General features: G+C 46.3%; 1 protein-coding gene across 9 annotated transcripts; it reads left to right on the top strand.

Annotated features, from left to right (window-relative positions):
- The first annotated feature begins 1,099 nt into the window (after positions 1-1,099).
- BSDC1 (BSD domain containing 1) lies at positions 1,100-12,673 on the top strand. 9 transcript variants are annotated; one of them, XM_028739154.2, is made up of 12 exons: positions 1,137-1,162; positions 1,663-1,722; positions 2,809-2,869; positions 3,668-3,784; positions 4,019-4,186; positions 4,278-4,332; positions 7,649-7,764; positions 8,297-8,365; positions 9,415-9,496; positions 10,810-11,355; positions 11,632-11,735; positions 12,544-12,673. In XM_028739154.2, exons 1-12 carry the CDS (start codon positions 1,152-1,154, stop codon positions 12,574-12,576), a joined length of 1,422 nt encoding a protein of 473 aa, XP_028594987.1. In that variant the 5' UTR covers positions 1,137-1,151; the 3' UTR covers positions 12,577-12,673. The 9 variants fall into 9 exon arrangements, with proteins under 9 accessions (XP_028594992.1, XP_028594987.1, XP_028594990.1 ...); XM_028739153.2 differs by lacking the exon at positions 1,137-1,162 and adding an exon at positions 1,328-1,473; XM_028739159.2 differs by lacking the exon at positions 1,663-1,722 and having other exon boundaries at positions 1,100-1,162.
- Positions 12,674-12,975: the final 302 nt, after the last annotated feature.

Below are 12,975 nucleotides of genomic sequence, written 5' to 3'. Positions count from 1 at the left end.
TGGGCGCAGCGGGCTCCCTCCGCGCACCTGGCACAAAAAACGGTGGGTGCCCGCCCCTCCATAAGGAATGTTGTGGGGGTTGGAACACCCAGGCCCTCCCGCAACCAACGCCTCAGATACCACTAGAGCTGTGGTTCCCAATTAGCTAAGTACTGCGGTCCCCCTGTTTTTCAAAAGCCTACTTTAGGGAGTACTTTTGGACTTTCTACTTTTCGTTATTATTTTTTTGATATCTCTGTGTTAGTTTTTGTTGTATGAATGGTGCCACGGACCCCCTGTGTGGGTTACATGGACCCTCTGGGGTCCACGGACCAACAGTTGGTAACCACTGCACTAGTCTTTCCATGCCCACTGCCCAGGCTTGCGCTCCAGGAGAGTCACTTTGGTGCTGCCTACGCAGCGGTTTGACTTCATCCCTGGAGGAATGCTCCATGGTCTCTCGGGACAGACGGATGCCAACAAACATGTTGAGATCGGGTGAGGAGGGATGAGTGTTTTAAAATGCAAATGATACATACATACATACATACATACATACATACATACATACGTATCTATTAGATTATATTTTAAATGCGTTATTGTGAAATCCCGGTATGTGTAAGAGCTGCGAGTGATTGCAGAATGCTAACTTCAACGGGGCTACGGAATTTCCTTCGTAAACTCCAGGGAGGGGAAAGGGGAGGACCTTTCTCCCGGCTCCGCCTCGATGCTGCAGAGAGAAGGGAGGAAAACGCTGAACGTGCTTCGCGCGAACATTTTTGGCCCTCGGCAGTTGCCGTATCCACAGAGGCCGACCAAACCAAGGAGAAACATACAGATTAAAAAGAGAGTGAGAGAAGACGCTCCCCACTCCAGCCCTCACTTCCGGGTTCCTTTTGACAGCCGCCCGTGTGAGGAGCATAATGCGAAAACAACGGCATCGCCAAAAGGCTTTTCTACTTGGATGTGTAACCCAAGGGAAGCCACTCTACCCAGAGCTCTCTATCGTGGAAGCCGGAAGTGTTTCTATGGTAACACTGAAGTTGTGATAGCCCGATTGAGAGAAAGTGGGGGATCCCCCGGAAGTAGTGGCGGTTGCTGCGTCAAAAGGGCGGGGCTTCTGCCGGGTGTCAAAGGTCAGTAAATATTGGTGACGTCAGACGGCCAAGATGGCGGAAGGGTGAGCGTAACTGGTATCGCTGGGAGTGGTGCCTTTGCGACTGTCGTGGGGGAGACCTGGGGGCGAATGAGGAGGAGGGGCGGGAGGTTGTGCCAGAGCTCCGCCTCGGGACCCCTGGACTAATTAGGCAGGAAAGAGTACCGCTGGTAATTCATAGAGAGCGTTCCTTGGCCCTGAGTTAGTGTTGTTAGCCCCGCCCCCTCCCTCTTGAGTCTGGGCACTCTTGTTTTGTAGAGGCAGCCCTGGCGGTGGTCGCGAAGCCAGAAGATGAAGTGTGGGTTTTTCAGGGGAACAGGTTGCGGAGGAGAAAGGTAGGATTGTACTGTATGGTATGGGGGGGCCAGTTTAGGATTGCTTGGGGGTAGGGCAGCGTTGGCTGTATTAGGAAGACATCTAGGAATTCGGGGTTAATAGTGCGGTGAGGCCTCAGAATTGTCAAAGTGGGCATAACTGGGGACAACTGGAAAAGAGGGTCCTGAAAAACATCTGCTTTGTTACAGCACCTCAAATGATGTGTTTGGATGTGTGGGACTTGGGTTCAGACTCTCTGGCAGCCTTGGGTAAGCCACTGTGTTGCAGTCTGACCCATTTTGTAGGTCTGTTGTTAATATATGAGATTATTCATCACTGACTCGCTTTACCTTTCTTGCCATGTGCATCTGTTGAGCTGCCTTGTAAGGTAGTACCTTAGTGTGACAGATAGTGGGGGCATGGAGATTGAAGTGCAGTTGATTGCTATGCAGGGGGTTTAATGGTTTGAGGAAGGCTTTGAATCAAAGGTTGCTTGGCCAAGCCCTGCTCTTAGATCACTTGTATAGTCATTTATATACAGAACTCTAAAGTAGCACTAGAATATGTTCGTGGTTATAGTGTGTTCCATGATGATGTATTAATTGTGGCAAACTAAAAAGGCTGTGTGTGGGAGGAGGGAACCAGTAAATCCACATTCTTTCACTACTCCCCAAACTAAATTATATGATTTAAACAGGTGGCACAGGAACCTCTAATTCACTTGTATGTCTTTGAGGCTGTGTGCTGTAAAAGCCTGAGATTATTTTGTTCATACCCTTTTTCATAGATTTCTAGTAAATACTGTAGGAGGCTTGAGTTTGTATTACATTTTTTGCATCGTTCACATCATGTTGTAGGAGTTCAATAATACTCCCTGAAACTTAAATAAGTATTTAATTACCTGCTAAGTTGTTAAAGTGCTTTTTATTTTGTAATTGGTTATTTTGGGAGGTAATGTTGAGAAAGGGCAAAAGAGAGAGAAGGAAGGAGGTAATGTGTAACAATTCATGAGAAAAATGGGGGCCTTGGTCTGCAGTAGTGCTTGAAAGTGTCGCACAAGTTTTGAAATCTTTGGAACGTGTGCCTAAGAATTTAAATTATTATTCTGCTTGTGGCAGGAGGAGGTCAAGCCAAGGACACAAGTGTAGTACCGTACTGATTTTAAGGTGTTTCTGCATTGGCTCTTGAAAGGGAAGGTCCTGAATTGGGGTTGGAAAAAGATTCTGTTAACATTTCATAGAAACAAAGGCTGCTGTTGTAGGATTTGCTGCAGTAGCTGACTGTTCTGCATTCTTTGTCTTGCGTTTATTATGTAAAATTCCCAATTTCAGCTTCATATGTTTGTCCTGTAATAGGGAAGATGGAGGCTGGTGGAGGAGCTGGCTACAGCAAAGCCTTCAGACAGTCAAAGATAAGGTAGGTGGGTCTGCTTTGTATCCACTGGTAAACTAGAGAGAGAGAGGATGTCAAAAAGACACAGCTCAAACTGATATTTGGCCATGCTGCCTGAGGCTGGTGGGAGTCCATCATGGTCTGGGGACATCAAGTTGGCTACTTCTGAATTAATGACTGATGACTCCCTTTGTAATAAAAACCTCTTTGCTTATTATACTACTTAGTATTAGGTCCCAGGGAAAGGCCATGATATTTGTGCCCCTGCTTATGAGACTTTCTCAGGCACCTGCTTCTAGCTGTTGGAAATGAAATACTGAACTAGTCTTGCCTTCCCCAACCTGGTATTATCCAACTGTTTTGGACTATAGCTCAGTCCCACACAGCATGGCTGTAGGATCTTGAGGCTGATGGGAGTTGTAGTTAAAAGCAGCTGGAGGACCCCAGGTTGGGGAAGGCTGAACTAGATGGACCCACCTTGGCCTGATCTTCCAGGGTAATACTTTGGTTCATTGGAGTAGCATTCACATCTCACAGTCATGTTTCATGTACCTGTTATTGGAATAAAAAATGCTTGTTTTGGGATCAGTTGTGAACATGCTCCTGAAGCCACGTGAGGTGATTGGAACAAGAGCTGTCAGGTTCTTATTGTTTTGGATGTATGAATTCTGTTTTCTCCTCCTGGTGGCCACACTCTTAGATTGATAAACACTTGGTGTTCTTTGATTGTTAACCCCCAACCCAGGCTAACTACCACACTCATTGGAAATTCAGCCACAGTGTACCCAACAATAAGTATATTCTCCTCTCACTCTGTTACAGTCCACAGAGGCCTTGGAGTTCATGAAACGTGACCTGACCGAGTTCACGCAAGTGGTCCAGCATGACACAGCCTGCACCATTGCTGCCACTGCCAGTGTGGTCAAGGAGAAGCTGGCTGTGAGTGGGCATCAAAAACAGAAATGGAGGGAGAGGCAGGGGCAGGAATGCATGTCATTGGGAAGGGCTGGCAGGTTTTCATTTGTGTTTGCCATTCCCCTCTCCCCGCAACTTTTTTCATTATTCTCTTTGTTGATTTGGTGTATCAAGCCCATAGCAATGCAAGGCTTTGTGGGATACTGCCCACTCTGCCTTAGATTAGTTTTCATTGTGAATTTCTTTGTTTTTGTGAAGACGGAAAGTTCCTCGGGTGCGACAGAGAAAGTGAGAAAAGGGCTCTCCAACTTCCTGGGTGTTATCTCCGACACATTTGCACCTTCACCAGATATGACCATTGACTGTGACGTCATAACCCTGATGGCGACCCCTTCTGGAACAACAGAGTTATACGACAGTGCCAAGGTGCCTCTAGCCTCTACCCCCAAAAGGTGGCCTCTGTCCCCGCCATTAATGTCTTGTGCTCATATGCTTCTCCCTGTCTGTCCTCTTCCAGGCTCGGCTGTACAGCCTTCAGTCTGACCCAGCCACCTATTGCAATGAACCTGATGGTAAGTTGGGGGCTGATTTGGACTGAAAAACCGCACAGTCAGGGAAGTGTTTGGGTGAACTATCTACCTGGAGGGTGACTGAAGTCCACAACATGCTGTTTGCTTTCATAAAGCAAAACCTGATGGGATGGCCCAGATTTTGAAATGCAGGCCTTACTAAAAGAAAAAGTAACTTCTAGGCTTGGGTGCTGCAGTAGAAAGGTCCGAAGGAGGTAGGGTGACAGGTTGGGGATTGGTGCATGATGCAGTGGAAGCGTTATGCTTCATCATGGGAGGCTATTCTCAGAATTCCTGCTCAGCCACGGGTGACCTCTGGCAAGTGGGACTTTTTGCAAATAATGAGGAAGGGTTGCAAGGCACCTGCTTCTCATGAAAAGCCAAGTTGCACCTTCCCCTCCCCTCTCCTGCTGCTTTCCCCCACCCTCTGCCACTCCCCCTATCCTCACAGTCTTCTGTGCCAGACTGGCAAGGGTGAAGCTACCCTGCCACCTTCTTGGCCTGGAGAGGCAACCAGGATAGTTTTGCACTCCACTTTCCAGCCATTAGCTGCTGCATACACATGCTGGTCTTTTAAGGTCAGAAGAGTCAGTTCTGGCAGGCTGAGATCCTGCCTGGAAAATAGGTGTGTGGGCAGAAACCATGGAAACTTGAGTCTAAGAACAGTGTAATGCAGGGGTGTAGAAGCTTTTTAGGCTAGCTAGCCCATATCCTTATCACCCCAGCCCTGGAGGGCCAACCCCCTAGATTGGCCCACAGGCCAGAGGTTTCACATCCATGACATAGCCTGACCTCTGCTGAGTGCCTTAAGAAAGGGCAGGAACTGTAAACAAATGTGTGGGAAGTCTCCTGGTGGATGCCTGCCTGCCAAACCTGCTTTGAGGATGCTAGCTTGGAGTGTTAAACCTACATACAGGTGGAGGGTGGGGAGGCATTTTGTGAAATTAGTTGAATCTATGTATTCTTGTTGTTTCATTTGTTCCTTGTCTTAGCCAAAAAAATCTCAAGATGATTAATAATAAAGGATACAATACAAATTCCAAAAGTATATAGGAGATTCAAAGCACTGAAGTGATCATACTTAATAATTTAAGATATAGAGGATTTAAATAATCTTGGAAGAATATAGATACGTTATTTCTACCATATGTTTATGTTTTATACCTATGCTATCTTTTTTCTATTAGTTTATGTATGACTGTAACCTAGTATGTGTTGAAGATGAGATATAGCAGAAAAGCATGCATATATATATGTGTGTGTGATTGTGTGTGTAATATATGTGTGTGTGTGTATATACATATATATGTATATGTATATAAAAATAAAATGGCCAGAGCAGCAAGAAAAGGAGAGGGGGAAAATAATCATATATTTGGCGAAAGAGGCAAGTCTTTAATTGGTGCCAATATGATGTTGATGTAGGTGCCAGGCAAGTTTCTTTGGGAAGAGAATTCTGCTGAAGAGGCCCCTTCGTGCCTACCATTTCTTTGTTTTTCTTGTATCATTTACACACACACACCCCAGCCAAATACTATCTTGGTAATGCAATGTCATTGTACAGGAGTAATTTCCCTGTGGGGGGTATTAATTTTATTTTTAAAAGAATGACAAAGCAAAGACATGATAATGGTTAGGAAAATCACCCCTCTTCTTTCTATAATACTATAATTTGGGATGACCCAATTTGATTTGGTGGTAGGTTCAGGAAAGGTAAAAGGAATCAGCAGTTTTACACAAGGCATAATTAACTTTTGAGATTTATTGTCGCTAAACATGGGGTACCTATATTGTAAAGGGCTTTAAAGAAAAGGATTGAACAAATTCATGGTTGCATGATCTCTCAACAGCATTGAGGCCAAATGAACATAGTTAAAGGAACTTTTCATGTGCAGAGGCGCTGCTTATGTTATGGGGATGGGGCCAAAGTGGGGCTGCCCCTTTTACTTTTTGTCATGGCACCCTTGGGTACTTTTTTTCAGAAAGCATATTCCACTAAAGCCAGGAAGGTGTGGATGTGTCAATGTCCAGACCCTGAGAATTTCAATGTGTCTAATCTTCCAACCTCCACCCACCATTTGAGCTCTCTGTAATATATCTCTGTCTATAAGCCTCTCTCAAATAGCAGACTTACTGAAATCAAGGCTTCTCATCCACAGCTATAGTTCCACAGTTAAGCCGACTGTGCTTTATCTCTTAAAGTCCATGCCACTTTGTTTACACTGCCAAAGTAGCTTTATCTCACAAGCAGCAGTGTGGCAGGAATCCCGTTGTCATAATCACACACAGCACAGCATACATTACAGGAAAAACAAGTTAACGCAATTTTCACCACTGCCTCCTTGAGCGACTGCAGTCTGTCATGGTGTAGTGCTGGTTTTGGTTTGTTGTCCAACAAACTTTGGCCATTTAAGAACATAAGAGCCTGCTGGATCAGGCCAGTTGCCCATCTGATGCGGCATCTTGTTCTCACAGTGACAGAACAGATGGCTGTAGGAAGCATACAAGCAAGACAGACTTGAGTGCAACAGCACTCTCCCCTCCAGTGTTTTCCAGTAACTGGTATTCAGAAGTATACTGCCTCCAGCAGTGGAGGTAGAACATGGCCATCTTGGTTAGTAGCTGTTGTGGGCTTTATCCATGAATTTGTGTGATCCTCTTTTAAAGCCATCCAAGAGCCATCACTGCCTCTTGGGGGAGCGAATTTTATATATGCTTTTTGGAAAAGTACTTTTGTTTGTCCTGAATCTTCTAACATTCAGCTTCATCGAAGGTCCCTGAGTTCTAGAGTTATGAGAGAGGGACAAAGACCTTTCTCTGTCCACTTTCTGCGCACCATGCATAATTTTGTTATTTATTTATTAGGTTTGTGTACAGCCCTTCCTCTGAAGGTCACAGGGCAGTTCATAACACGATACAAAATGAAAACGCAAAATACATAATACAACCAACAAACACATTTAAAAAGTCATAGAATAATAATCAGCCAAATGCCTAGTTGAAGAGAAATGTTTTTACCTGGCACCTAAAGATAATGTAATGAAGGTGCCAGGCAAGCCTCCTTGGAGAGGGCATTCCAGAAACAGGGAGCCATGACAGGCCCATGCTCGTGTTGCCACCTTCCAGATTTCTTTAACAATACTTTCCACCAGTCTTCCTGGGAAAGATGTTAAGCTAACCAGACTGCAATTTTCCAGGATCCCCCTTGGATCCCTTTTCAAAAATTGGTGTTACGTTGGTCACTTTCCAGTCCTCAGGTATGGAAGCTGATTGTACCACTTCCGCTGTGCTATGGTGGTGTTTCTTCCATCCTCTGCAGGACCCTCTCAGCTCTTTGAGGCCTGGCTATTGCACTTCAACCTAGAGGAGAAGAAAGGGGAGATCTCGGAGTTGCTGGTGAACAGCCCTTCCATCCGCTCTCTCTACTCCAAGATGGTAAGGTGGTGCAGTGTGGCTTAGTCCCTTGATCTTCTGGGTCTTGTTTTCAAACAGTTGCTCTAGAAGTTAGCTGCTCACATTTATCTGTGGGGTGGTGCTGTTCTCTATTCTGAAGAAAGAGGCAGGGCTCCAGAACATGTCCATTGCAATTCCTGTGTAATGCTTTTGAATGCAGGAAATTTGGTTCCTAACAGAAGATTCTAGGGAGCAGCAGTGTCTTAAAATCTAGGGGTTTCTTCTCTTACCTCTTACAGACGTAATCTCTCTACGGATAATTCCCTACACACATTCAGCCATGCAGTCTGTCTTATTAGAGTCCCCCCAGTGTGGAGGAGTCTCTGTATATGCATGCAGGGCCTGTCTCACACTTGGTGTTGATGGGGCTATGGAGTGCAACCCCACAACTGCCTTGCTCTCCTGGGTGAACCTATGAGGGGGTTGTGTGTACTCCCATAATGTGATTCTGGTTTAAGACAATTGTATCCACTGCATCCCTGTTCATTCTTCTGTTTCCTTCTATTGACATCAGGTGCCAGTGGCTGTGTCCCATTCTGAATTCTGGCAACGCTACTTCTACAAAGTCCATCAGCTGGAGCAGGTGAGTTTGTAGAGGTTATCTCTGGGAGAGACTGAGACAGAGTCAGTTTTTCTCTATTGCAGGATTGCAGGATGCAGTAAGGGGCAACACAAGGGTGTCTGAAGGAGGGTGCAACAGTTTCTTTCTTCTAAGTCACATTTCCAGAGAGAGGCTCTAAGTTCAGGGAAAGATGCTTATAGGTCTTTCTCATGTGCACCTGTGGGCACACAGAGTGGCTTCTACCTCATCCCTTAATGCAGCTTGCTTGCCAAGCCCTTCCTGTCTTTTTTCCTGAATCAGACAGTGTGTCACTTAGCATTCAGTTGCACTGTGGAACAGCAGAACCCTTGGAAATGTCCTAGGCTTGTAGAATTCTTTGAGATTCTGGCCTACTCAGTTTGGGGGGTGGGAAGTGGTAAGAGAGTGCCGCTGCTTCAGACTACAGGAATCATGCCCTTATGAAGAGACTGGAGCAGTTGGAAGAATCAAGCATGCAAGTGGTAAGGCGGCATATGTGGTCACATTTCAAATGACTTGGAAGTCTAGATGCAAAGTGCAGCTTGAACTAAGGAGAAGTGGAAGGAGTGGCTGTTTTGTATGGTGAGGGATTGTTTGTTAGCAGGAAACTCTTTGCTTGTGCCAAGACATTTTAAAGTCAAGCCTTTGTTAGCCCAAGTCTTGTCAGCCTGCCAGAATCATGAGCAATGAACACCAACTGGTAAACCTGCAGATGAGGGTTTACGCTCAGGCCTATGGGGTTCCTGTTGATCTGTTCTGATGCTCAAGTGAGGACTTCCCATAGTACCTTCCAGGGGATTGAGGGCTTGCCTTGAGGCCTGGCCCCAGAAGCTTCTGTCCTACTCTTGGGCATCTCCCTTTGATTTAGCTCTATAAGTATTTCCTCTCTTCCCCTTGCTTGCCACCTTCCTTCCCATGTTCAGCTGTCAGAAATCTTTTCTCACCCAGGAGTATGAGCTCTTGAACTCTGCCTGCAGGGGTAGTCTTGTGCCCTCTCCCTGGTCAGCAGGTGAACAACTTCTGACAGCCATCTGAATTCCTTTCTGTCCCAGGAGGAGGTCCGGAGAGAGGTTTTGAAGCAGCGGGCAGAACAAAGTGTTCATTCAGAGGAGCCAGGCTGGGAAGAGGAAGAAGGTTAGTGAACAGAAATTGCTTCCCAGCTGGGCAAGATGCCTGGAGGGGTCTTCTGGCCCTTTTGTTTATAGATTCCTGCACTTTATGCACAATTTATTTATTGAAATGATGCCTACTGCATCTTTCCACTAATACCTTTTGGGGCAACTTCCATGCCAAATTAAAACCATGCAAGGATAAAATACAAAATAAAACTCAGATCAACATCAGAAGAGCATCTGCCTTGAGAACAAATACAATGACTAAACCACTCATGCTTTTTATCTCCAGAAATTGGGACAATAGAGAAGAATTCACTTGGTGCCTAAAAGAATAGTAAAGGGGAAGGGCCTTCCATCATTTTGGTGCAATGCTAGAAAAGGTCTTGTCTTTGGTAGCCACCTGTCTAACCCCTGAAGGTGTAGTTAATTGAAGCAAGGCCTCAGCTGATGAATTCAGGACATGAGCAGATCTATTTGACAGGTGACAGTTCTTCAGGTAACCAGTTCCCAGGTCATTCAGGCCTCCACATAGTTGAGAACCAGCATTTTGAAATCTTCCTGGAGACAGATTTGGAGTTGGTGTGTTTTCATTGGGCCGAAAGTTGCAATATTGGCTGCCTCCTTAGCAGCTGGGCTTGTTTTGGCTATTTAAACATGGTTAGGGCCACTATTTGCTCCTTTCCTGATGGAGTCTGCAAACATGCTCTAGCCCCCTAAAGTTTTGTTCTGGGTTGCAGTGCAAGCGTGGGTTTTTCTAGGCAAGTTGCCCATCCTCCTCTGTTTCTGTTTGGGGATTCCCAGGTTAGTCTGCCTTGATGGTTAATGTAGCCCTATTTGTGTACAGAGTAACATAAGCCACGCATATATATAAAGACGGGGCCCTCACCTGAGGTTTCACTAATGAATCCAGATGAAGTTTTTGCTTGTCTTATTGCACAAAAAAATCTTAGTTGCTGTTTTGCTTAGCAGTGTTACAATTTTTGGACATTTTTAAAGTTTGGGAGAAAAAATTGCAGGCATCCTGGCAGGGGGAAATTAAATGGCTTATTGCATGGTAGTGCCCTCATTGCTAAGAAATAACACGCCAGGAAGTACAAAAGAGAAGGGCAGGGGAGAGAAACCTTCTCTTTGGAGGGAAACTCCTGGCATTATTAGTATTCAGAAGGCTGTTAGGAAAACTTCCTGTTCAGTCTTTCCCTTACCAAGTCAGAGGGGAAAGCAAGAATTTCCCCCTGCTTGTTTCCCACTGCTCATTTCCCCCTGCTTATGAATGTCACCAGTGACACATTTTCTCACCCGTTTTGCCTCACTCTCTCACCTCTTCTACCGCAGAGGAATTCCTTGGGTCATCCTCCTCCCAGTCTAACGTCTGCTCGCAATCTCCCCAAGAGGTGAAGCCAGCTTCCCCCACCTCTGCAGCAGTGCTCACTCCGACCCTAGAGGCATCGGTGGAAAGCTGGGCTATGCTGAGCACTGCCCCGGCAGAGGTGACTCCATCTGAAAGCAGCGAAAGCATTTCTTTGGTGACTCAGGTTGCAAACCCTGCTGCTACTGCTGCTGCTGCTGCTGCACCTGCTGCTTCACCTGCTGTGCCCTTACAGACTGGAGCCCAGCTCTCTGGGGCAGGGGACATCTCTCAGAGGCTGCAGGAAGCTACCGCAGAGGAGCAGACCTCACTCGCAAAGCCCGTGGAGCCTGCACATCCTTCCCCAGCTGCTCCAGAAGCAAAGCCTTCCCCAGAGCAACCCAAGGAGCAAGTGGAGGCCAAGCCAGTGAGCAGGACAGAGACTCTGCGAGAGGACGGGCCGATGGATCTGCGACTCTTTGAACTCAACTCCGACAGTGGGAAATCCACTCCTTCCAACAATGGGAAGAAAGGTGGGTAGCCTGGACAGTGCTCAGTGAGCCAAACCTCAGCCCTCTGTAAATGTGCATTAGCATGTGGAAAGTTACCCATTTGCAAGCCCCTCTTGAGCCTTGACAGCTGTGGAACGGCACCCATTTCCATGTTGGTGTGGTCTGGCTACAAAGGTGTGGATGCCGCACAGCCTTGAGTGCATTGGTTGTTGTTTAGTGATTTACTAGCTGCTGTGGCATTTGTGGTACATCAAAAGCCTTGAGCACGGGATGCCTCTGTTGTTCTTTTCATTTCAGGCTCCAGCACAGATATTAGTGAGGATTGGGAAAAGGACTTTGACCTGGACATGACTGAAGAAGAGGTGCAGTTGGCCCTCTCCAAGGTGGACATCTCTGGGGAGGTGAGTCCTTGCAGGCAGGCAGGTCCAGAAGACTGTCCCTGGGGTTCTTGGGATGGTGGCAGAACATACTACAAAGGCCTTTTGAAAAAAGGCTGCTGTTTGGTCACTGGCTTACTCCCGGGAAAGGGTTGTAGGGTTGCAGGCTTAAGAGGGCTTTCAGAAGAGACAATGAGGACCTTATTTTTCTTTATTTTGTTGCTCACACCTTTGTGACACCAACATGTACATGACTTGTGTTGGACACAGGCATGTCCTTGTGCTTCAGAAAAATGCCACGCCTGCTCTTTTGTAGAAGAGGAGCAGCCAGGCACTGAGGGGGAGGAAGAGGAGGACTATCTTAATGCTTTAGTTCTCTCTGGCAAGACGGCTGACTGGGATCCAATCACTTGTATCTTCAAGGCCACATCTATTTTAGCTGAATTTGGGGAAACCGCTTGAAGTATCCATTGGGTTGAGTTATTTCAATTGTATTTGTTTGATTTCCTCATTGCCAACAGCTGAAAGTGTAAAATTTTGATAATAAACCTGATTTGCAATAGGGGTTGAATAATTTTGATTGCAACTGTATATATGGCTTCTGGTCTCAGGTTTTAATAATGTTTCAGCAGCACATAGACTGGATTGCTTGGTTGGTTCTTTGCAAGGCAAAGGATCAATCAACTTAAAATGCTTTAATTTGCTGGTAGCTCTTGGTGTAATCCTGTGCACAATCATTGTGTGACCTCGGTCAGTGCTTGCTCTTTGTCTCTTTGTAACATCCTACCTTAAAACACCTTTCTTCTTGCGCTCCCTCCCTCTCCTACTGCAGATGGAAGATGAAGAATGGGAAGACTGGGAATAACATGGGGCCGTCACTTCTGTGGTGCATCTTGGTATCTTCCCCCACCCCCTTCCCCCCTCCGCACCATCCAATGTGAATTAAACCACAGAGCAACCGGTTCCTTTTTCCTGTGTAAATGTGTTCCGGGCTGGCTGCATCTCATCTCTGCTGAAATCCTGTTGGGGACCTTGGACCATAACCCACACTTGGATCCTGGTGGTGGCTGGTATCATGTGGGGCTGCTGAAGAGCCTCGGCAGAGGGAGTGGGGCACAGGGATAGGTGCATCTTCCCAGTAGGTCCTCTGGACTATTGCTTCTCAGAGCTGTCTCAGTGTGGATTTATTTTCCTTTGGGGAGGGCACGGTTTGAGGTGGGTGTCAGTTGATGGTGGTTTGGGGTGGGTGTGAGGTGAGTCTGAC

This window comes from Podarcis muralis, chromosome 7, assembly GCF_964188315.1.
Source record: "Podarcis muralis chromosome 7, rPodMur119.hap1.1, whole genome shotgun sequence".
In the NCBI taxonomy this organism is placed as follows: Eukaryota; Metazoa; Chordata; class Lepidosauria; order Squamata; family Lacertidae; genus Podarcis; species Podarcis muralis.
The sequence above is the reverse complement of the archived record's forward strand: the minus strand, read 5'-3'. Positions and strand labels throughout refer to the sequence as shown.